The sequence below is a fragment of the Onychomys torridus genome, chromosome 12, assembly GCF_903995425.1.
Source record: "Onychomys torridus chromosome 12, mOncTor1.1, whole genome shotgun sequence".
NCBI lineage: Eukaryota > Metazoa > Chordata > Mammalia > Rodentia > Cricetidae > Onychomys > Onychomys torridus.
In genome coordinates, this window is record NC_050454.1 from 70949741 (window position 1) to 70975226 (window position 25486).

Below are 25486 nucleotides of genomic sequence, written 5' to 3' on the forward strand. Positions count from 1 at the left end.
ATCCTCCTTCTGCCCAGTGCACTTGTGTCCCTCTGAATCCACGAGGGGGGAACTCTTTATCTTTATTTACATAGTGCCTGGCCTAGGAGCCTTGCTAAATATTTGAATTGGATTGCCTAGTGAGTTTGTGGACACAGGTCTCTCGTTCGTAACTCTGAGTTGGGAAGGATTTCTGCCTGGGAGCGGCTCCTTCATGTGCTTTTCTGATTTCACCTTTAGATCCCTCCATCAGTGTGAGAATGTACGATGGACCCAGAGGAGCAAGAGCTGCTAAGCGATTACAGATACAGAAGTTACTCCTCAGTGATCGAAAAGGCTTTAAGAAACTTCGAGTCCTCCAGTGAATGGGCGGATCTTATCTCTTCACTTGGCAAACTCAACAAGGTACTGGGACCTTGCCTGTTTGGAAGGTGTGGAGGTGGGGACGGAGTTGTCTTTTTATCATGGTAAGGAATTTGTGAAGGTTAGAACATCTAGAAAAACAGAAAAGAAAGAACAGCCAGAGATTCTGTACCTCAGACTTAGCATGCTTAGCACAGGTCACCACATAGAACTCTTCCAGCATCTGCTGAGCACAGAATTGATTGTGTTGGGTTTTTATAGCATTGATACAGTGGAATGGCCTTTTCTTTTTTCTTTTTTTTTTTTCCTTTTCTTTGGTTTTTTGAGACAAGGTTTCTCTGTGTAGCCCTGGCTGTCCTGGAAACTCTGTAGAATAAGCTGGCCTCAAACTTAGAGATCCACCTGCTCCTGCCTTCCCAGTGCTGGGATTAAAGGTGTGCGCCACCACACTTAACCTGTGGGTAGCCTTTTCTCAATAAGTCTATGTACTGACCATTTAAATTTGTCAGCCTAGTTATTGAAAGAATATTCTGTGTCTGCTGAGGATTTTTCTGTTTCTTTTGTGCTCTACTTTTTAGGCCCTTTTGTTGCTGACTGGTAACTTCTAGAAGAATAGAAAGCAAACTAATTGTGTGAGATTGTATGTGAGTGGGCGTGCATGTGAGTATATGAGTGTGTGAGAGTGAGTGTATGTGTGTATATGTGTTTGGGTGTGGAGAAAGGGTTATGGTCTGGGAAGATCCAGGCGGATCAAATGGGGCTCCAGCTGTATGACTTTCCTGTCCTGCCCAAAGGGAAGACACCCAGGGATTCTTAGGCACGCTGTGGCCCTTGTGGTGCACAGCAGAGAACTCTCTCAGGCTGTCTGGCCAGCACTCGGGTTGGAGCATGAGTGTCAGGTGGAAGCTGGAGGATCCCCCCTCCATCTCTATTCTACAGGTCAGGGAGCCCCAAAAACCCCACAGAAGTGAGAGAGTGCCTCCCTTTATTTTCCAGGAAAGGGGTAAGGGGTGGGGTCCAGAATGAATGACTGAGCCTGGGACACTCACTGCCTAGGCAGCTGTGTGTCCCCCTCCTCATGTATGCCCTTAACACCCTCACTCTGGGGCCAGAAAGCAGCTCCCAAAGCGCTTGCCTGGCTTGCCTAAGGCCCTGGGCTCAATTCCCAGCATAGGGTGGGGGTGGGGCAAGCAGCCTAGCCTGGCAGATGGCTGTCGGGCTTGGTGAGAGATAGGAGGTTGCAGCTCATTGGCCAGGAAAGGCCTGGTTTCCTGCAAGGCAAATCTACTTGGAAATGTCACTGGCAGGTAACTGCTCAATAGGATAGACAAATTTATACTCCCGAGGTTTTTTTAGGCGATACTGAAGCCTGAGGTTCCTTGCTTGGACAGCCCCAGCCCAGGAATACTGGGGGGCGGGGCGGGGGGGAGGTAAACACTTGTCCACTCTCAGAGGCAGGTTAATGGGGAGTAGGGGAGGTGGTGCACAGCAGGAGACCCAGGCACAGTTGAGTGCTGCCAGATGCTTTACTGCTCAGTCCTGACTTACCAGGTGTCTAAGCACTGTGCGCCTAGCACGGGGAAGTGGAGAAGACCAGGAGCTGAAGGCTGCTGCCGCAAGTACAGTATGAGTTCAAAGCCAGCCTGAGCTGTTGTGGCTGTGTCAAAACAAAGGAAAGACAGAAAGAACACTGAGGGGTGTGTGTGTGTGTGTGTGTGTGTGTGTGTGTGTGTGTGTGTGTGAGATGTCATGGTAACAAGAGCTTGAGGAGCTGGTCACATGGCATCTGCATTTTAGAAGCAGAGAGATGAACACCAACTCAGTTCCCTTTCTCGTTCAGTCCAGGACCTCAGCCTGAGGAGTGGAACCACCTACATTTAGGGAGGGTGGGTCTTCCCACCTTAGTTATCTTACTGTAGAAACGCACACAGTTGACAGTATTAACCATCACATCTAGTAGAGCTAATGCTTGGATAGCAGTCTGAAAGAAATGTGTTTCTTTAACAGACTCTCCTACAGGAGAGGGCTGACGTTCTCAGATGCATTTCAGGTGAGAGAACAGAATCCTGGAGAGCTAATCTATGGCTGTGGGTGCAGCTAAGGCACCCTGGGGCCCCTCTCTTCCTGCTATAGTCCTGGTGTCCAGGGACGCCATGGGTGCTGGATGGACAGTGTCTCGGGTGCTTTGGAGGGCTTGATTCCTAAGCACAACCTGTAGCGATTGTTCCTGTTGTTGCTTGTCCTGTTGTTGTGGGAAAAGAGAGTGACCCCAGCAAGGGGGAGCAGATTCTGAGACAGGCCATGGAGGTGTGGAAGGGTTCCTCCGTAAGCACACCAGGCCCAGGTAGCAGCCCTGAGTGGAATGGAGCTGGAGTGGCAGGTCCCATCATCCTACTGGACTTGTCTCATTTCTATCTCCACCGACTGTCCTCAGCAAATGGTAGAAACTGAGTCATTCCTCCATTCTGGGAAGGACTGAGTGCAGCTCAAGACCCCTGTTTGTGGTATTGTACTGGATAAAGGTTTGATTTAAAGGGTTACTTCTACAGATTTTACCCAAGTTATCCCACCCTGTTGTTTGGGCAGTATTGCTTAACATCACCGCCACCACCCTCCCCTCCACCACCCCCACCCAAAACAAGGTCCTATGTTTCACAGGCAGCCTGGAATTAGCCTCTCTGCCTACCCTCCACCCCCACCCCCGCAATGGCGCATCCGTGTCTGTGGTGATGGGGTTGAAGGTGTGTGGCAGCTAAGCTGCAGCCCCAGCCCTTTGTTCTCTGCTGCTGTAATTAGGCAATGGGTCAGAGCGTCCAGCCTGAAGGATTTGCAAGACTTCAGTGGGACAAGGGTGCCAGAGTAAGACTATCCTCAGCTCTGCCTTCCGTGACTGATGTTCACTGAGAACTCACTATGTGTTAAGGACTTGCTGTGCCATATTGTATAGTACCTGTACCACACCCCAGGCCTGGTGGTGCCGGCCTGCCATTCTTGCTATTGGGAGGCTGAGAAAGGAGTCTGGCAAATACAAAGCCTGACTGGGCTACAGAGGGAGTTCAAGGCTAGCCTGAGCAAGGTGAGACCCTGTCTCAAAATAAAAAGAGGAGGGTTTCAAGGACAGCTCTGTGGTGGATCTCTTGCCTACCGTGTGAGGTGTAGGTTCAATCCCCAGTATTGCAGCATAGAATAAAATAAAAAGGTACTTGTAAAGTAAGTTGACACCCAGCTCTGACCACACCCCTGCACAGGCTCAGCCCACGTGCCTGACTCCCAGAGCTATGCTATTGTTAGTCTTTTCCTATGTCTTCTTGCCGAAGTCTATGCAGTTTATGTATGGAGGGTGGGTTGTGCCTTCTCATGGCCAAGGAGCCCCACTCCATTGCCCGGGTGAGGCCAGTGTGATTTCTTTGCCAGTAGCTATTAACTAACTCATTCAGATCAAGTAGCCGTTAGTGGCTGCTGTGTGTTCAACTGTACTTATCAAAATCCTCACTCTGGGTCCTCAGAACGTAACTGTATCTGCAAATAAATAAGCTCTTTACAGAGCTGATTGAGCTGAAGTGGAGTTATTATTGGTGGCTGGAACCCACTGTGTTAGGTATCCTTATGATAAAGGGGCATGTTTTCTTGTTTTTTTGTTTGTTTGTTTGTCTTTTTGAGACAAAGTCTCACTATGTATCCCTGGCTAGCCTAAAACTTGCTATAGAAACCAGGCTGCCTTCGAACTCATAGAGGTCCACCTGCCTCTACCTCCCAAGAATGGAAATAAAGGTGAGCACCATCACAGAAAGGGGACATTTGAGCCAGGCCTGGTGGCTCAGGCTTGTAATCCCAGCTACTCAGGAGGCTGAGGCAGGAGGACAGCAGGTCTAAAGGCCGCCTGGACTATAGAGAGAGTCTGATGCCATGCTGGGCAAGTTTGTGAGACTTTGACCTGATAAATTAGAAAGAGGGCCAGAGGGCTCTGGCTTAATGGTAGGACACTTGCCCACTGTGTGTTAGGCCCCGGGCTCAGCGCCCCCCCCCCCCCCCGCCGCCCCAGTTCTGCGGAAAAAGGAGGGGACTTGGACACAGACAGGCATGTATGGATAAGTACACCGTGCTGTCTAGGGAACACCATAGGCCAGCAGACTATCAAAGCAGCTGGGACATGGGGGCCAATTATCATCAGCTCTCATGAGAAGCCAGTGTGAGTGGACAGTGGCTTCAGCTACTCTCCGTTACAGAACACAGTTTAAGTCACTCTGTGAGCCGTATTTGTTGGAGCAGGTTTGGCAGAGGATGCCAGATGCCGCAGTAGACCGAACATCTGGGTGCCAGGCTGTGGCAGTAACACAGAACCCCGGTTCACGTGGAATATGAGGCTTTATTGGTGGGACAGCAACCAGTGTGCCGTCGAGTCCTGAGCACTAGGAGGGGAAATTCAATGTGGGATGTGGGGGGAGGGGAATGGTGACGGTTTTTAGACAGAGATGGCTTTCTGCTAACATGGCATTTGAGCAGAGGCCTGAGTGAGCGGGCAGGGAGGCTGTCCGAGGCACAGTAAAGTATTGCTGGTTTAGAGACAGAGAAAAGGGGGACTCCGAGGATTAAGTCCTTCAGTTGTGGGGGCCAACAGGGTTTTTCTAGAGAGGGAAAGGAGCAGTTGGACAGGAAGACAGCTGCTGGACAGGGATTGGTTAGCAAAACGAATAACTGTGGCAGCACCTGACAGACCATCAGATGTCCTGGGGAGGTGGAGGTGGAGGTGGAGGTGGTGGTGGAGGTGGAGGTGGAGGTGGAGGTGGAGGTGGTGGTGGAGGTGGAGGTGGAGGTGGAGGTGGAGGTCGAGGAGGAGGAGGAGGAGGAGGAGGAGGAGGAGGAGGAGGAGGTAGTGGTGGTGGAGGAGGTGGTCGTGGTGGTAGTGATAGTGATAGAGGTGGTGGAGGTGGTAAAGGGCATCCATGTCACAGCCTGGATGGCCCCTGGCGTCACTATGTCCTGACTGTCCTCTCTTTAAGTTTTGTAGACAGTGGAACCAGAGTTCTCCTGGGACCTCTGCTCCGGGGAAGCCAGGACTCCTGGCTTTAGGGCAGAAGAGAATTTCAGGATGAGTCTGTGTGTGTGTGGTGTGTGGTGTGTGTGTATGTGGTGTGTGTGTGTATGTGGTGTGTGTGTGTATGTGTGTGTGTGTGTGTGTGTGTGTGTGTGTGTGTGTGTGTAGCTGGGCAGGGCTTAAGAAAAAGTTTTGAAGTGATTTCAGCCGGGCATTAGAGAAAGCAAGAGGGGCGCTTAAGAAGACAGTTTGCACCCATGAATGAGTTGGCAAGCTTCTCAAGAGAAGGCTATGTCCAGGTGTCTTGGCGATGGCCGCATGTGGGATTTTGAAGTTAGAGGGTTCCACGGGTTTCTAAGGAGTTCTTTTTCTTTTCCTTCTTAGGAAATGGGATCTGAGGGTGGTTCCTGAGGTGTGTTGGACAGGATTGAGGTCGCAGGAGTTCAAGGGATCCTTTCGATAGTAAGACACAGGCGTTAAGACATGTTTGGCCAGAAGCAAGCTCTCTAATTTTGTTGGTGAGATTCTCAGGAAGTTTGGGGTTTTACCCTTGAAAAGGAGTAACGTTTAATCCAAGGCTGTGAACACTCTGGCATTAAGTATGATGCCTCCATGGAAGAAGAAGAGTATTCCTGGTTAGGCCACCTTCACAGTGAACTTAGTCAAAATTCTCCGTCTGAGGTGGGGGCTCCTTTTCCTTCCCATGCCCCCATTTCATTTTCCCCGTCTTCTGTCGGGTCCCATAAGGACACCAGTGACACTCCCTGGAAAGGTGCACCCCACTGCCTCCCTCTGTCCTAATTACCTTCGAAGGCTTTCCATGTGCAGGGCCGCCGGAAGGTATTGGGTCTTAGGACTTGAGACAGCGATTGGTAGCTCTGACAGTGAAATCCAGACGTCTGTCCATGTCATAGTTCAAAAGCTCCCTCCTCGCAGAAGCTCAGATGGGCTTCCTCACCAATGGAGGCTACGCGTTCTTTCTTCAAACCTTTTCACTGCCCAGGAGCCTTGTGGAGGGAGACCCATGCCTGTGTAGTGCCTGAGTGCCGGTGACCCTGGGGACGTCCTGGGCAGGCTCCGCTGCTCTCCAGGCAGCCTTGCTGATGACTTGAGTCCTGGATACAGTGCTTCACCCTGCACCCACTCCTTCAAGGAGGGGCAACACTGGGGTGTCCTACAGATGTGTGTGAGGATCCCCACAGTGTTCAGCATCTCTTCCCAACCCTGAGCAGCTAAGCTAGTCCTCCTCACTCCCGCTGCCTGGGCCCTGAGAAGGGGGGTGATGCGACGTCCCTCCCAGCTATAAGATGCCGGGGCTGTCTCTTGTCCATTGCTGGCATGTGACCCCTGTCTGGGGCTATGGTTTAGCTACTTGCTGGTAACCGTCTGATGTTCTCCACTGATAGTGGTCAGCTCAAACCCCTGGTTCCAGCATGTGGCAGCAGCTGCTGAATTCTGGCGTGTTGTGCCCAGTTCAGGGGTTCAGATGACATCATGGCCCTTATCCCAGATTGCTGGGCCCTTGCTGAGACTCCAAGGGCATTGCTGACTCAGCTGCCCAGTGTGAGCTTCTCAAACAAGACAAGGTTGAGGCTGTTTTTTGAGAAGAGCTTTCTGTCTGCAGAGGAGTGAGTCGGTTACACTTTCCAATAAAATACATACCCACTGGACCAGGATAGCTGACTTATTTTGTGTTTGAGTGAACGAATTTGTTTGTAGTTCATCCTTTCCAGTCTGCTGGAGGGATGGAAGTCAGCCAGGTTCACACAGACAGTTAACTCTTCTGTAACCAATAACCAAACAACAGCAGTGTGTCATCCAGCAGAATGGAGTTCAGGGTCCAGGAAAGAGATAGTGACCCGTTTCATTGGTCTGCCTAGAAAGTGAAGCTTGAACTCTCACCACATGGACAGCAGCAGTATGTTGAAGAGTCAACCCCCACGTGACTCTGGAGAAAGTGTTACTAGTAGGCAATTTAAGTTAAATGAGGTCATAGGATGGGCCCTTACCGGATAGGACTGTGGCCTTGAAAGAGGGGAAAAAGACACCTCCCTGCTTGTCTGCTCTCTCCAAGCATCCCATGCAAAGACACAGCCGGAAGGCAGTAATCTGCCAGCCAGGAAGAGTAGAGTCAGCCACCCCTTGCTCACGGCCTCTGGTACTGTGGGAAGTACATTCATGTTTGAAATGTATTTTGTGTGTAGTATTTTGTAAAAGTAGCCTAATCAGACTGAAACAGAAGGGCGAGTTAAACTTGGCTGCCTTTCAGTCCAGGCAACTGTTCGGACGTGAACACCAACCTGCAAGCTGGTATTTGAATCCATTATAGGCTTTCTTTTCTGTCCTTCTTAGGAGTCCCCATACCTCCAGCCAAGATGTATTGACACATGGTAGCCTGAACACAGTTCTGCAAACCCAGGTCCTCACAGAGACTCTACCACTGAGCCACAACACCAGCCCCACACATCTTCAGTGGGATTCTATGGGGTTTGACATGCATGCAGCCCTATGAGACCATCACCACCATCAAGAGTGGGTGTCTGTCACCTCCAGAAGTTCCCTCCTATCCACATCACCAGACAACTGTCTCTTTCCTCTCTGTCACTGTAAAGGAATTTGCATTTTAAAAAGTTTTGTGTAAACAGAGCTAGGTGTGGTGGAAAAGGCTTGTAGTCCCAGCAGCTGGGTGCTAGATGCAGGAGACAGCCTCCAACTACATAGTGAGCGCAAGGTTAGCCTGGGCTACCTAAAACGGTCCTAAAAGTGAGCTACTCTAAACTTTGTATAGAGGGACATACCCCTTATCCTTCTGCTCTGGCCTCTTGCAGTTAGCAAAGCTCTCCTGAAGGCTAAGGAAGCTGCAGATAGGAAGGTCCATGGGTATACCGTTTGTAGATCTATTTCCTGTTGAAGACGGTTGACTTTCTTCCAGTGGGTATGTGTTTTTATTTTTAAATGATTTATTTGTGTGTCTATGTGAGAAGCCCCTGAAACTGGAGTCACAGAGTTGTGACCTACCATGTGGATCCTGGGAACTGAACCTGGGTTCTTGGGAAAAGCAGCCAGTGTTCTTAACCACTGAACCATCTCTTCAGCCCCTGTTTTAATTTGTTAAAGATTTATTTATTATTTACTTACTTATTTGTGTGTGTGCATGTACCTGTGCTTGAGTGGAGGTCAGAAGCAGGCTAGGATCCCATGGAGTCACAGGCTCATTAATGGGGGTGCTGAGCTCCAGACCCTGGTCCTCAGGATTGTGCAGCAAGTGCTCTTAACTGCTGAACCACCTCTCTGGCTGCATGTTTAATGTCTGTAGAGGCCACAAGCAGTTTGCTGGGGGTGGGGGTAGGGTGGGGGTGGGGGGCTGGGTAGGGAGGGGGTGCACCATTCTACATCCTGCTCATGTGTGAGAGCTACTGCCCTTCCCTGTCCTCAACCCTTGGTGTGAGCAGACTTGAGCCACTATTCAGAGGGAATAGAGTAAAAGTTCATTTGCATTTTTCACATGATAAACAGTTAGAATGTTAACATGGGCCACTATAAGTGTATTTTAATCCCATGGACATAAAACACAAAGGCAATTGTAAGGGCCTTTATTCTTGGGTATGGTAACAAATAGTGGGAAGTAACTGTGTCAGTTAGGGAGCACCTTGAAGTCAGTCATGATGTTACAGTAGAATGGCTTATGTGGCCTTCAGATGAGGTAGACCAGTAGTCTAGAGGAGAATGTTCCCAGGATAAAGTGAAGGGAGGGAAAAGCCAGTGGATAGTTTCTACATAGCTCTCTCAGTCCTGCTTATGTGCACACATGTGTGCACCCGCTCGTACATGCGTGTAAGTGCAGGTGGCTCCAGAGAAGTGTCGGATCCCTTGGAGCTCAAGTTACCAGCAGTAATGAGCTGCCCAGCAGGGATGCTGGGAGCAGAACTCAGGTCCTCTGTAAAACAGAACAAGTTCTTAGCCACTGGGCATTTCTCCAGCCCCAACACGTTTGTTAAATTTTAATGGTCCATGTTCCTTCCACTCACATCTTCCAGGCACACTGAAAAATGTCCCCTGGCTGAACGAATGGCCCAACAAGCCTTTACTGTGGGAGAATGGGCGGTGATCTCATTAGGTGGTGATCCTGAGGGAAGGAAGGGCCTCTGGTGTCTCTCACTGCCTCACCCGGGCCCACCCTCTGTTGCTTGTGTCATTAAGAATCAATTTGTCCCTTAGTTACTGTGTGCGTCATTTCACTAGCTGATCAATATGTGAAGTGTTGGGCTGGAGCGGTGGCTCAGCATTGAGAGTACTTGCTGTTCTTGTTCAGTCCCTGGCACTCACACCAGGCAGCTCACAACTGCCTGTCACTCCAACTCCAGAGGAGCCAATGTCTCTGGGCCTCGAAATCACCTGCACTCACATGTACATACCCACACATGGACACATATATGCTATTTTTTTTAAATAAAATAAGCCATTAAAATGTGTGTATATGAATGATACAAAAGTGTTACTTTTTATGCAAGTGAAAGATCCTTGCTTCTGGTGACTCCCCAGCTAGACGTCTCAGTGCCTTGGCATGCTGGCAGATAGTCTAATTGGGTTGCCAGGAGGCAGGAGCACCGAGCATGCTCAGAGGGAGCAACTGGGTTCAGTTCAGACTCCTTACTTCTGAATGTGAGGCAGGCATGTGGCTGCCCACCCAGTAGCCAGTCCCTTCTCTCTCTCTCGTTAAAAAGACCCCTGTTATGTGGAGAGATCACGTGGGAGTGAGCTCTGAGGTAGCTGGAGGCGTGATGCTCTGGTTCTCAGATTTAATCCTGCTGATTTCATTTTCCATGACGCAGTTTACTTTAGATGTGGCCTTGTGATTTGTGGGACCCCTGAGACGTGGGAGGAAGGCTGCAGGCCAGCTTCTGAAAGGGATTTCCTCTGCTAGGCAGATAGAAAAGGAACAAACATGTTTGCTTTTGTTGTCCCATTGAGAGTGAGCTATTTTTGTTATGTTGTTCTTTATATTTGTAAGCCAGAGATGGAACCCTGCTCCTCTGTATGGGAGTGTCTCGGCCACGGTTCAGGGGCATCTGGGATGGAGGTGGGTGCTGTTCTGTGCACTGTGAGATGTTTGTTAGCGTCCTGGCCTCTTGACCACTACATGCCAGCATAGCCTCATCCCTCCTCTGCCCCCAAATAGAAAATGTCATAAATGTTTCCAGGTATTTCTGAATGCCCCCCCACGGGGGGGGGGGCTGCCCTGGATTTTTGGTTTTATAAGTTACATTTTGTTTTCTTTATTTAAAATCATATGGCTGGATAGTCTGTGTCCATAAAGCCAAATGTGTCCCAACCAGGTCTATCTTTTAACCTCATCCGAGCTGGCTCCTGGTTGCCCTGTGGCCACGCAGACACATTTGACAATTGACAGTGGAAGTGTTTGTGTGTCCTTGAAAGGTGCAGAATGGGGCTGAGCGTAGAGCCCCACTGTGCTGCCCGAAGGGGAACAGTGAAGGAGAGGTGTTGCTGGGGCTGGGGCTCCAGGGAGAAGTTAAGGACTCCTAAAAGGTGGGAGAGGGTGGCTCTGGCTATAAAGGCTTGCTGTTGAGGACCTGAGCTGAGATCCCTAGAACCCATGTGAAACAATAAATGCCTGTAACCCTGGGCTGAGGAGGTGGGGACACAAATGGCCCCGAGCCTGCTGCTCAGCCCGTCCAGCTGAATCTGTGAGCTCCGAATTCAGTGAGAGACCTTGTCCCAGTAGATAGGGTGGAAGGTGACTGAGGAAACCCCTGACATTAGCCTGAGGTTCCACACACATGTGTGAGCCACACACACAGGGAAGGAATCTTACACACACACACACACACACACACACACACACACACACACACACATGAGACACACACACAGGGAAGGAATACATGTATAATACACACAGGTATACATGTGTGGAGTGTGTGCATACGTAGAGGGCACCTGTGTGTGCATGTACACATGCAGAAGTATGTGTATGCATGTGCAGGTTGCATGTGTGTATGCATGTCTGCACACTACATGTTAAGGCACTGCAGAAGTGGGGTGGATGCTGTGTGTCTCAGCTCCTTTCAGTGTTTAACCTACATGACCGGCCAGTGAGTAGGTGGCAGCACATTTTCTGTGTGAGAATACAGCCTTGGGGCACTCAGGTAGCCTGTGACAGGCTGGCAGCCAATGAGGGGAGGATCCCTGACTCAGACCCAGCCCGCCAGGTTAGGTGCAGACTCTTAGCCTTACGGTGGCTTCCTGAGCTCTTTTCCGGGCATTTCCTCTTGACAGAGCCCACTCTGGCTGAATGATAACATGCTGTCTGCACCTGTCCACCGCCTGCTGGCTGCACTTGGCCTCTGGGCCTGCCCTGCAACAGTCAGGTCCCTTCACCTTCCTGCCTGTGCCTTTGTGACTCTCCTAGTCCAAATCATCAGCCTGCTGCTACTCACCACCCCAGTAGCAGCCCAGAAAGCACTGGCTGATACTAGCAAGAACAAATGACCTTGAATTACAACCTCCTGCCTCTGCCTTGAAAATGCTAGGATTATAGGCCTGAGCCCCTGCATCTGACTTAATTTTATTTATTCATCTATCATACACACACACACACACACACACAAACACAAACAAACATTGGGTTTGGTTTTTTGAGACAAGGTTACTCGGTAAGACCCTGGCTGTCTTGGAACTTGCTATGTAGACCAGGCTAGCCTTGAACTCAGGGATCCACTTGCCTCTGTCTCCTGAGTGCTGGAACTAATGGCATATGCCACCATCCCTGGCTTAAGAAGTTTTAAAAAGAAAACCTTAGCTTTCTAATGTACCTCTCTACAGGGGACGAACAGTTGAATTAACCTACACAGGTTTCTGTCCTGTGCCAGGTAGGTGGGTGTTGGGAGCTGCATGGAGAGCTGACTCATCCGGGCTTGCTGGGTTAGAGTTCAAATGCAGGTCGGTGCTGTTCAGCCTGAAACCTTTAGAGAAGGAAGCTTCTTGTTTGCCCAGAAGCTGAGCAGTGTCCCCCCTAGTTAAACACTGGCCAGTCTTGCTGGGGGTCCCGACTCCAGCTGTGGCTCTCAGGGAAGGCAGGAAACCCATTTCTCCAGTGTGTCCCATGTCACTGTCATCTCAAGTGAGGCATGACACTTCCTGCTGTCAGTCCGCAGTGTGACTTAATGTGGGAAGTCCTGGCCAATTTGTTGTTACTCAATATCTGTTCCCGTCCCGTTTGGTCTAAAGGGCATTGTTGGTGTCCCTTGGCAAAGGTGTAACTGAGCACTGAAGCTTGATACACCTGGCCAGCCTGACTCACTGTGACATCTACGGCATGGTTGTTGCTTTGTAAAACAGGCATCCTCATAAAGGTTACAGACTTCCAGAGGAAGGCGTAGAGTATTGTACTAGATGGTTGTTGTGCCTCATTGGCTTGACAGGAGGCGTATGTTAAACCGGCTTGCTTACATTTCCTATAGATGGCATGTGTCCCTTGCAAGGGCAGTTTGGATTGTGCCGCGCCCAGGTCCTCACCCTTGTACAGTGGATACTTTTCCCCACTGAACCACCTCCCACTCCCACACTCCTACCTCCCCACTTCTGGAAATTTGAAGAGGATACATTTACTAGCTAAATAAAGCATTTTAAAATCAAACCCAGGGCTGGAGAGATGGCTCAGAGGTTAAGAGCACCAACTGCTCTTCCAGAGGTCCTGAGTTCAATTCCCAGCAACCACATGGTGAGATCTGGTGCCCTCTTCTGTGTACATAATGAATAAATAAATCTTTTTAAAAAATCAAACCCATGCTCACACTGTTAAGTTTAAACATGTTTAAACTATTTTTTTTAATTAGTGGTTAAAATACACATAACATAAAACATACTTTACCCTCCCCCAAGCCTTTTATTTTCTTTCTTTCTTTTTTTTTGGGGGGGGGGGCGGGTTCGAGACAGGGTTTCTCTTTGTAGCTGTCCTGGATCTTGCTCTGTAGACCAGGCTGGCCTCGGAACTCACAGAGATCTGCCTGGCTCTGCCTCCCGAGTGCTGGGATTAAAGGCATGCGCCACCACTGCCTGGCTATCTTACCCCCTTTTAAGCTCACCTTGTGAGCTCATGGTCTACACTTCCAGATCCAGTTGCATCTTGGAGAAGATTGTGCTGTCCGACTGTGTTATGTCAGAAGGAACTAAAGTGAGGCACAGAGAAACCCTGGGGGTGGAACACAGGTCTTTCTTGGCTTCTAGTCATGAAGCTAGGCTGTTGTAATTCAGCTCTTTTTCTCAAACTTACATGTTATTCTTGTTTCATTTACTTATTGGGGACTAGGGATCCAACCCAGGGCTTCTGCACGCTGAGCAGACACTACTTAGGGACATTACGCCTACGGCCCTGGTACTTTGTTTTAAGGTCAGTCTGCTGCGTCTGTGGATGCAATGAGGTCAGGAATATGTAATTATACCCTAATTGTACTTTCAGGGATTCTTTCAGGATTATATAGCTCCTGAGTGAAATGAATAGGGAAGCTTAATTTCCTGTTTAATCCTTGTTTTTCCTTTCCATGGAGCTGACTGAAAACGATTTGGAAACCATGACTGATTTCCCTGCCAGCTCGCCTGCCTCTCTGAGTCTGTCCTGTACTAGTAGACTTTTGTCATGAACTGTGTGTGTCAGGCTCATGACCAACCAGTCTGGGCCTCCAGTTTCCTGAAAACAAACCTCCACTGTGCAGGCGGAGTTTCTCTGTGTCTCTGCAGCCACAGTCCATTTGTATTTGGCATATTTAGAGAAAATACTCTATTATTTATCTTATCTTTGTGACTCTAAAGTTTTATATCTAATTTACCTTTTATCATAACTAAGGAAAACTTTAGCTATGACTGTCTAGTCTTCAGCTTCATCAAAGACCCCAGAAGGGTGAAATGTTACCTAACGACAGGGACATCTGACTGTCTGGACAGTCACCCTAGGTTCTTCTGTAACATCGGGGAGTCCAGCTTTGGCCTACAGGCTTAGTGTATCTGACAGACATTTCTGTCAGATACAGGCGGTGGTGGCACACACCTTTAATTCCAGCACTTGGGAGGCAGAGCCAGGCGGATCTCTGTGACTTTGAGGCCAGCCTGATCTACAGAGCAAGATCCAGGACAGCCACCAACCCTACACAGAGAAACCCTGTCTCAGAAAAAAAAAAAAAAAAAAAAGAAAGAAAGAAGGAAGGAAAGAAAAAGAAAACAAAAAATCCATATGGAGTTCTTCGATGCCCCTCATCCTCTCTGAAGTAGATCAGTGCTGCCAGGAGCAGACGTATCTCACTGTCATTAAAAGCCCTAGGTTATTAAACATATTAAATGCCCTATTCTGTAGGTCTTTGAAGTGTTTAAAGACCATCTATCTATCTAAATATATCTGTGTATAACCTTGAAAACATACCTAACATGACTATAAGTTTGACTATTATAGATGACTATTTATCTGTATTTCTTAATTATATACTACATTTTAAAATGAGCTGCATAAATGTAATACCCTAAGCAGAACTTCTTCCCCAAAGTAACATATCTTTTGACTTCCATTTGAAGTCAAGACATTTTAAAATTAGATAGAGTAGTTTAATCAAGCAGCTTTTATAATTCAGTGTGTCTTAGCAGCCAAAATATTCAAAGACAACTCAATAACATATAGGATCCAGACTCTGTGTATTTCCCATCTTTACATGGCTTTTTCCCTTTATATTACTTTACCCCCTTTTTAAGGACTTTATTATTTTTAAAACTGTATTTCTTTTTTATGACTGTCTATAACTTTTTTCTTTTCTCTCCCAAGCTTTGTACATTTTTAAACACACTATATCCCATTTTAAAGGTTTTTTGTTTTTTTTTTCTGCCTGTATCTGTCTTTACTGTGTATCTGTAATCTTTGCTGTCTGCATGAGCAAAACCCCAAACCTTCTATGAAGTGAGTTGGCGGAGCTCATGCTGGCAGCTCAAGTCGGTAGGCAGCAGCTGGGAGATGCCTCTGTAGTGTGAGAGACTGCTGGAACCCTCCATGCGGCTTAGCTCATGGCATGCTAGCAGCGGCCAGGATATGTGTCTCTGTGCTGCAGCTGGCATGAGAGATGCAAGACTAGGAAACCACATTTGGCTCTATTTTTGTGTGTTTAGAACCTTAAGCTTTCTCAGGTCTTATGTGGATGTAGGTACTAGATGTTTGGGCGCCATTTGTAGGCAGAGTTTTTCTGTGTCTCCGCAGCCTGACACTAATAGCCACTGAGAGACTTAACATAAATAATAAATTCTTGGCCAATAGCTAAGGCTTGTTACTAGCTAACTCTTACATTTAAATTAACCCATATTTCTTATCTTTGCTTTGCCATGTGGTTTGGTACCTTTTCTCTGTACAGCATGCCCATCTTGCTTCTCTCTGTGTCTGCTGGCAGCTCCTCTGACTCTACTTCTTCTTCCCAGCATTCTCTATTTGGCTTTCCCCCAAGCTTATCCTGTCCCGCTATTGGCCAGTCAGCTTCCTTATTAGACCAAACACAAAGGAATATTCTACACCACTCTGACCTGCTCTGGGAGTATTTCTAAGGCCTTCTCACTGAGAAGTCTATTCCACAGCAGCATTCTTACAGGGGCTGGAAACAGCAGCACAGTGGTTGGCCCTCCCCACCTGGGCCGGGATGCCAGCATGTGTGAGGGATGAGGACAGGGGGTAAGGACTGGGAAAAGAGGCTAGCTCTTCCCAAATGACCCTGTGTTAGTGTGGAGGCAAAGTCTCTAAGATGGGATGTGCAGGCAGGGTATTGCCTCATCCTGCTGCATGGGAGGTAGGAAGATAGCCCAAGAGTTAACTCTGTGGCTAGAGCTTCCTTTTTAATTCCCACATACTTTGTGTCTTCACGTTTTTTTCAGCCAGGTTTGACGGGTCGTGATGTCAGACACATGTGCGGTGGGCGTTGAAGCACGTTATTGGCAGAGAGTGGTGACGGCTAGCTAAGCACAGTGGCACATGCTTAGCATCTGGTGTCAAAAATAACTGTCAAGACAGCTCTTAGCCCCCACCTCCTCTGTTGCTGTGAGACATGGGGTATCTTCCTTCTTAATTGTCATAACACATACACAGTATAGAAGTCGCCATTCTAACCTTCTTTCTGTCACTCAGGCTGTTTTCAAAGCCTTGGGAAACTGAGGCCAGAGAAGTACTTTGTGTTTGAGACCAGCTCTGCACTACATAGCAAGACCCTGTTTCCAAAACCTCAGCTGGCAAGAGGCTGAAGTACAGAATCTTTCCATTTTAAAATCGTCATGACATAATATAAACGTGAACATTTTACACTTCTGAGACAGAGTGTTGCTGTGTTGTGCAGGCTGTCTTCAAAGCCTCAAGCTTCTGGGCTCCAGCAGTCTTCCCACATCAGCCCACAAAGTAGCTGAGACAGGAGGCAGGCACAGCCTGAATCCACCCTCACCCTTTTCAGGTATATAGTTTGATGATGTTAAGTATCTTCAGCATGTGGACTGTCCTTGATCCAGCTTGCTGGCTGTGGGGATGTCACGGTGCCATGTTGGAGTGACCCTCACCCTGACTCGCTATGCCTGGGTCACATCTTCATTCACCACACAGGACTCTGCTACTGTTACAGGCCTCTGGCTCTCCCCGCATGGTCCAGAAAGCCCCATTCCCCCACACCCCCCAATCTCCAAAGCTGGCCCTCTCAGAGAGTTTCGAACAAAGGAAAGGTGCCAGAAAGCCCAGTTCCGAATTCCTGACGACTGTTGCAACTTCCTCCCCTGATGATGCCAGCTGCCCAAGTCCCCACCTAAGTGCTCGGCCTTTGACCATACCTGGGCACAAACCCAGCTTGTGGCAGACATGCCATCACCCCTCGGGCCTACAGTCTTTAAAATCTCCTTCCTTAGTTCAGGCACAGGACTTCTCTGGCCTCGTTCTCTGAGACAAGTGAACCTGCCTGTGAGTTGCTTTCCTCAATATACCTGTTCAGTTTGACTTGGCCTGGCTTACTGCATCAGCGGGAAAAGCTATTAATGACCTCGTCACAGGAAGTGTGAGCACACCACCAAAGACATTTTACCATACTTATTTTACATGGTGCTATTACATTGCTATCAGGTGTGTGTGTGTGTGTGTGTGTGTGTGTGTGTGTGTGTGGTTTATTTTTGGTGGCGGTGGTGGTAGTTTTTGTTTGTTTGTTTGTTTGTTTGTTTGTTTGTTTTTCAAGACAGGGTTTCTCTGTGTGGCTTTGCACCTTTCCTGGAGCTCACTCTGTAGACCAGACCAGCCTCAAAGTCACAGAGATCCGCCTGGCTCTGCCTCCTGAGTGCTGGGATTAAAGGCATGCACTACCACCACCTGACCAGCTGTTTGTTTTTTGAGACAGGGTTTCTTTGTGTAGCCCAGGCTGCCCTGGAACTTGCTTTGTAGATCAGGCTAGCCTCAGTCTCACGGAGATCTGCTGTGGGATGTTCTGTGTGCTGTGAATGTGTTGCTCTGATTGGTTGATAAATAAAAAGCTGATTGGCCAGTAGTCAGGCAGGAAGTATAGGAGGGATAAACAGACAAGGAGAATTTTGGGAAGAGGAAGGCTGAGTCAGGAGATGCCAGCTCACTATTCAGGGAGCAACATGTAACAACACACAGGTAAAGCCATGAAAAACGTGGCAACATATAGATTAACAGAAATGAGTTGAGTTTAAATGTAAGAGCTAGTCAGTGGTAGGCCTGAGCTAATGGCCGAGAAGTTTTAATTAATATAAGCTTCTGATTGATTATTTTATAAGCAGCTGTGGGATCTGTGGGGCTGAGCAGGACCTGAGAAAACTTCAGCTACAGAGATCCTCCTGCTTCTGCCTTCCGAATGCTGGGATTAAAGGTGTGCGCCAGCACCATCCAGCTTTGTTGTTTGCTTTTTACAGTGCCTAATTTGTCAGGTGATTGCTATCTGGATGGTGTATGTATAGGAAAATATGGTATACACAGCTTGATACTGTCGTATGGTCTCAGGCATCCACGGGTGTCTCAGGCCCTTGTGGATAAGGAGGACCTATTAGAAGAGGTACATCAGTCAAGATAGGGAAGGTCAGCAATGAAACAGGCCCCCAAATCCTAGTGGTTCCTCAGTGTGGCTTCTTCCTCTTTCAGCTGGTGATGTGCAGGGTCCTACACCGGGAGTGGCTTCCTCGGGTCATGGATCATGGCCCTAAAGTCAGGAGTGAGTGCCTGAAGATCTTCAAGTTGGCTTTTGGAGCCTGTACTAGAAAGGACTCAGATAATTCTATTGACCTTATTGGTTTTCATACATTACATGGCCATCCTGTTCTGTGCACATGCTCATGAATCCCAGTTGTCCACATTGGTGCAGAGCACCTCGGTGATACCACAGACAGCAGTCCTTGGAACACACTGAACACACCTGAGACTCGGTGTGGCCTTGACCAGAGAAACCATGTTGTCAGAAACAGGGAGACAGTGAGGACAGCTCCTCCCCTGAGGAGTCACTGCTGTTCAGTCGGCCACTAGTCCCAGAGAACGTCTAAGTGTGAGTCTTTAGGGCTGGCCATCCGTTGATCTGCCAAGCAGGGTGACAGCCACCTGCCATGTCTGCCTGTTCTTCTGTGTGTTTGAAAAGTCCCACATAAAATGTGCTGTGTCCCGCTCAGTGCCCACATCTGTTTGCTATCTCCTTCATCCGTCCGTGGTTCCCGGCCATCATTCCCGGCCTCTGTCACAGCTTGTGACTTAAATGGCTGCCTCAGTTCTTTTCTGTTTTCACATAGACACACAGTTGGTTTTTTTGTTTATTTGTTTGTTTTTGTTTTTATTTTTGTTTTGCTGGACTTCTCTTCCTTTTACAGTGTTAGACCCTTCTTAAGTCATGCCTTAAGATACTTTTCTCCCCTGGAGATAGGATCTCGTGTATCCCAGGCTGGCCTTGAACTGGCCTTGAACTCTGTGTAGTCTAGGATTATCTTGATCTGTCCTACCACCTGAGTATGTTACCATGCCTGGTTTGCACATTGCTGGGGATTGAACCCAGGACCCCATGCATGCTAGGCAAACACTCTACCAGCTGAGCCCTAGCCCCAGCCCTCTAAAATCCTTCTTGATAGTCTACAGAGTGAGTTCCACAGCCAAGGCTACACGGTGAGACCCTATCTCAAAAAACAAAGACAAAACAAACAAAGAAAAAAAAAAGATGTCTTGATAATCTCCAGTTTATCTATCTTTTCTTAAAGATGCAGTTGTATTAAATTTGAGAGGTCATGTAGATTACAGACTTCTGATGAAAAATATTTTCCTTCTCTTCTTTCCTTCACCTCTCACCTAACCTGGGTTGTTTTAGAGATGGAAGCAGTCTGTTTATAGTAGAAACTGTCATGGCTCCCAGGGCACATGGCCCATGGCCAGCATCCTGCCTCAGGGCTGGGGCATGGCTGGTGCAGCAAGGGTCCCAGACCACCTGCTTGGTGTCAAGTACAGCTGGGATGCTGAGGACTGCAGAGGCGGACGAGATAGTCCTTGCCCAGAGTTTCAGCAGGAAGTGCCCTGTCTGGGGACTCTGCTGCCTCCCTCAGAGGAGGCCTGAGCCAAGTCACACATGGGAAAGAGTGAGCAAGGTAGATGGGGCGGGGGTGGGGTTGGGGAGTGGGGGTGGCTCGCTGCAAAGTGTAGGCAGAAAGCAAAGACTGCTCTGCGTTGTGACCAGACGTGGAGCTGGGCGTTAAGAAGTGAGTAACAGGATGCTGAGGTGGTTCTGTTGGTAAAGGGCTTGCAGTGCAAACATGAGGTCCTGGGGGCAGTCTCCCAAACCCATATAAATAAGCGGGCACAGCAATGCGCACATGTAATCCTCGTGCCAGGGAGGTGGACATGGGTGATCCAGGGCCTGGCTGGCCAGCCGGCCTAGTGAATCAGCAGGCTCCAGATTCAGTGAGAGCGCCATCTCAGGAAATAAGGCGGAGGGCTGGCAGCCTGAATTTGATGTCCCTGGAGCCCACGTGGTGGACGAAGAGAACTACTTCCGACAAGTTGTCTTGTGACCTCACACACACTAAGTAAATAGTTTTTTAAAGGTAGAAAATTATTGAGGAAAACACCCAGTGCTGATCTTTGACCTCCACACATGTGCAAATACATACACACAAAGAAAAAGAAAGTGGAAATGAGGTAGGCCTAGCAGACTACAGCCATGCTCTGGAGGCCTTTGAGTGTTCTCAGGAAACCTGGAGTTTACCCTGTATGCTCTCAATACCGGTATGTGTGTGCAAATAACCTGAGGTGTGGGTCGATAGACCGTAGCGATGGTATTATAAGACAGAGTCTCCGGAAATCTCCCAGCCATGGTACTCTGCCTCTGCTTCTGGATCTTAGGAAGAGCAGATTTTCTTGTTTGCTTTCAGTATTCAGGGCCTTGCACACATCAAGCAAATACCCTCGCTGTGAGCTGTATCCCCAGCTCTGGAAACTACTGTATGAAGAACCCTTGTCCTGGGTTCTGTGTCCACTTGCTTGGGGGCACTGTTGTGCCCATCTTAGTGGGGTTGCAGTGTGTTCTTCCTATGGAACTCAGATGTTCTCAGCACAGTCCCTAATGGACTGTGCCAGAAATTGCCCTTCCCCCTTGTATGAGCTCCACCCAAAACTCTCCCTAAGCAAACAGCCAGGGCTTCCATGCACACAACAGACTCCTCATGGGGAGACAATGTTGTCTATGCTGGTTACAGCCCAGTATCCTCCTTCATTTCTGTGGGACCGCTGGCCTCCTGGGATGTAGGTGCATCTAGCCCTCATCTGTCTTTGGGTACCACGGTGTCCCCAAGCAGTCTGCCTCCCTTCCAGCAGTGGCCTGGCTTGTGCGTCTCTGTGGCACCTCCACACACAGTCCCCGTGACCCCTCTCCGTGTGTCTGTCTCTCAGCCCGTGCTGAGTTCCGGCCTCCACAGAGCAGCCTCCCTCTGTGGATGGCACAGCTGCCACTTATCTCCGTTGTCTTTCTCGTCTCCCAGGCTCTCCAGAGCAACCTCAAGTATTCCCTGCTGCCGCGAAGACTCCTTATCAGCAAGAGGCTAGCGCAGTGTTTGCATCCCGCCCTGCCCAGTGGTGTGCACCTCAAAGCCCTTGAGACCTACGAGATCATCTTTAAGATTGTGGGGACCAAATGGCTGGCCAAGGACTTGTTCTTGTACAGGTAACAGCCACTTCCCGCTCCAGGACTGTCATCACCAGGTCAAGAGTGTTCCAGTTCACAGGTGGAAGATGGCTATCAAGGGCTGGGGTGTCACTCAGTGGGTAGAGTGCTTGCCTCCAGCTCTGACAAGCCAGGTGAAGTGGTGCATGCTCCTAATTCCAGCACTGGGGAGGTGAGGGCAGGAAGAGCAGTTCAAGGTCACTCTTAGCTGCATGAAATCCTACCTCAAAAAAATTTTTAAAGGAAAATGATAAGCAAAATATGCATAGGGGAGAAAACCACACAGTATCTGGTCATCCAGCCACGACCAGGAGACGGGTCACCTTCAGAAAGACCTACATCCAGGCTCCATGGGTTATGTGTAGGGAGCGGAATGTGCATATAGCTTCGCTGCCTGCCTTTGACTTAATGGTGTCATGTGATGACCTCATGTCCAACATGCATCTATCACCAGTTAAATGGCTCTGCTTGCTCCTTACAGTTCCCCTCTGGGGCTAGGGTGGAGCTCGGCCTTTGCCTGGGCAGGGCCCTGGGTTTCATCCCCAGCCACCGAAAGTAAACAAAAGCAAACCCCAAACCTCCCCTCTGCAGCTGACCCCTGCGATTTGTGACAAGGTGTCTGACTGCTCTTCTTATCTTCCTCAAAGCTGCGGCCTGTTTCCCCTGCTGGCCTACGCCGCCATGTCCGTGCGGCCTGTGCTGCTGGGCCTGTACGAGAAGTACTTCCTCCCGCTGCAAAAGCTGCTCCTGCCCAGTCTCCAGGCCTTCCTCGTGGGCCTGCTACCTGGCCTGGAAGAGGGCTCCGAGATCTATGACAGGTTGGTGGACAGCATGTCTGGGATGCTGGCTTTACCTGTCCGGGTCTGGGACCTCCCACTGCAGAAACAACAACAACAACAACAACAACAACACACACACACACACACACACACACACACACACACATGATGGGGCAGGAAGGTGCAGAGAAGGCAGGATTAGCTCACATTTCTCTGCTCACCACTTAACAGAGTCCCCACGCTCCCGAGAAGCTCCCGGTGGCACTTTACTAGAGGGAAGTCGAAGGCTAGAGAGAGTATATGAGACTCTGACCTTGAGAAGAGGCCTAGTTGTTAAGAGTAGTGCTCTCGTGCAGGGCACCCATTATATCCTGTCCGTTAGGGAGTTGTCCACATTGTCACAGGTGGAGGATGCATCCCTTCATGGCTACCTCCATTCACAGGTGGGAGAGGGAAGATGGGCAGGGTTCCCAGTGCCGCCACAGGGAGCAAGAAACTGGGAGTAGAATCCACGTGGTTCAGAATCCAGAACTGCCCTTCCAATGTCTAAATAATCAGGCAAAGCCTGGTGCTTCAACAGGCGGGACTTAGAGAGATGAATCCGTAGTGTGCAGAGCAGGGTCCCCTGGCCCTTCCTTTTATTACTTTTTTTGATACAGAGGTTTTGCTACATTATGTAGCCCCAACTGGTATCTAACTGCAATCCTCCTGCCTCAGTTCCCTACTTCCCAAGTGCTAGGATCATAGGTGTGTGCTGCCACATTGGACCCGAGCAGAATCTCTTCCCGGCTTTCAGCAGGACCTGAAGAAGTCCTTAAAGCACTTCAGTTTCTCACAGGGTTCTGGTGACGCTCAGAAGCTGGAGAAAGTTTGTGGTGTGCACAAAGCCCTTTCTAAATTTCTTCTAAGCATCTTAAAGAATTGCTGTCTACATTGACTGTGCTGAGAGATGGTGCAATGGTTAGCTTCTGGTGCTAGGGCCCATGTTCTGGTCTGTCTGTCATGGCTGCTGACTGTGCCTGTGCACACCCCATGTGCTGGCACCGGCCCCTCTTGCCTTGCTGTTCCCAGGCCTCAGCCACATCACCCTGGCATGCATTGGGGCGGTACCTGGGGCCCCTTGTAGACTCAGGAAGTGAATCCCAGCCATACTTGGAGTGTTCCCCTAAGCTCCAGAAAACCTGGAATGGAGTAGCTTGGAGTATGGTAGCCAGTGACAGTGGCCCAGGCTGCATTTCATTTGCATCTATACTTGGATTGGACAAGCCTACTAGAGGGTTAGTGTGGACTGCCTGAGGCTTTCACAGCTCAGGCCTGATTTCCCCTGTGGAGAGCCCACCATTATAATCACACCTCTGGAGGAAGAATCTGTCTCCTTGCCACATGTGGTGGCTAGCACACATGGTGAGCCCTGGGAATGTATGGACTCGGTAGTCATGGTGACTCTGGAGGTAGCAGGGCGGGCATCACCTGACTTCCTGCAAGTTCTGGTGTGTTCATGTTCTGACAACAGGTATGTGCATGCGTGCGTGCGTGCATGCCTATGAGTGTCTGTGTGTGTTTGTGTATGCATATTTGAGTTTTTACATTCTCTAACAGGTGGACACATTACTTAGTTCCCCAAAGGTTTTTCAAATCTGTTACTCACATTAGAAACACATTGAAGTTGGAGTTCTGTTTGCTCTTTTGGTTGAGGAATGAGGCTTTGTTTGAACAGTTGATAGTGTTGTTTAATATTGGTATTTTCCCCCAACGTTGTGATTTCTTGACATTGAACCAAGAGCTGGGTAGCCACATGGATCACTGAGTAGATTTAGCTGTCACTGGAAACCAAGCCTGGCTCCCATGCCCAGATGTGGTGACCAGCCTCCAAGGCAGATGCTGGTCAAGGTTTATGTGATCCCTGAGTGTGTTACAGGCACAGTGAGTGAGCCTGGCAGTAGAAGATGGTTTTCTGCTGTTTCTGTTTTAATCTGAGAAAGAGATGGACTCCTGAGCCCTTAGGAATAGAGCGAAATACCCTAGCACATAATTCTCATGCATAGACAGGAAGAGGAGGGACCAGGGTCACAGTGTCAATGTTGGGAGATATTGGGAAGGGCTGGGCTGGGCCCAGCTGTGAGGATGAAGCTTTCATGTAGGTGGAAACTTCCCCTGTTTGCACTTCTCAGTGCACGCTAACTAACGGGACTCTTGGCCCATGTGTGACAGTGTCACTGTTCTGGCTTTCTGACCTTTGGAGGCCAGCATATTTATTACCTATTCCTGTCCCGGAGCCCTTTGAAGGTAAACACGCCTGTGCTCTGCTGCACTAAGAAAATGAGATTAAAACGGGGAATCCTCACCAGACTCCTTTCAAGGAGAAGAGAGGGAATGCCTTGGGGGCTGTGAGAAAGTGAAAGCTAGAGCAGGTGTAGTGACATACACTGGGGTCCCAGCCCCAGAGGGGCCGAGGCCGAACCAGCCAGGATGCATAGCATCTTCCAGATCAGCTTGGGCCCTGCCTCAGAAATCCACAGGGAAGGAAAGAAGAAAGGAAAGAAAAGGAGACACAGCTTAACTAGAAATGGCCAGTTACATCAGTGGCTCTTGGGTACATACACTTAATCCCATCGTTCAGGAGGCAGAGGCAGGAGGATCACCCTGAGATTGAAGAAAGCCCCAAGTACATAGTGAGACCCTATCTCAACAACAGCACAATCAGTGAGTGGCTCTTCATCTGCAGAGTGATGCTGCTCTGCTCGGCAGGACCTGGAACTTTCTGGTGGGAGGTTGGGGGAGGGTTGGCTGCTGGTGTGTAGCTGTCAGAGGCTTACAGTGCCACGGGCATCCTAGGTTCACAAGCTCTCCTGGGACAAAGTGCCAGCCCCAAGTCAGTAGTGTTAGGTTAAGACACTCTGCTTTATCTGTTTTGGCTTTCGAGAGTGGGTTTTGTTATGTTTCCCCCGTGGGTCTTAAATCCCAAGGCTCCTGGGAGCCTCTCCCTGGCCTCCATGTCCCATAGCTGGGATTGCAGGGTTGTGAGAAATGCTGATTTGAATACCTGATGATATCCGTGCATATTTATTTGTGTTGCTTGTTCAGTTTCAAAGGGCCACACCAAGCTATGTGGTCCAGCGACA

At 49.1% G+C, this 25486-nt stretch overlaps 1 protein-coding gene across 9 annotated transcripts in view; it reads left to right on the forward strand.

The window, feature by feature from the left end:
- The window catches only part of Dop1b (DOP1 leucine zipper like protein B), a 106779-nt gene that overhangs the window by 3291 nt on the left and 78002 nt on the right, over window positions 1–25486 (forward strand). For all 9 annotated transcript variants that reach the window (XM_036203373.1, XM_036203374.1, XM_036203375.1 and 6 more), the window contains exons 3-5: window positions 220–384; window positions 21404–21585; window positions 22233–22403. In XM_036203373.1, the coding sequence (XP_036059266.1) occupies window positions 247–384; window positions 21404–21585; window positions 22233–22403 (491 nt within the window). In that variant the 5' untranslated portion in view covers window positions 220–246. The remainder of the gene's footprint in view (window positions 1–219; window positions 385–21403; window positions 21586–22232; window positions 22404–25486) is intronic.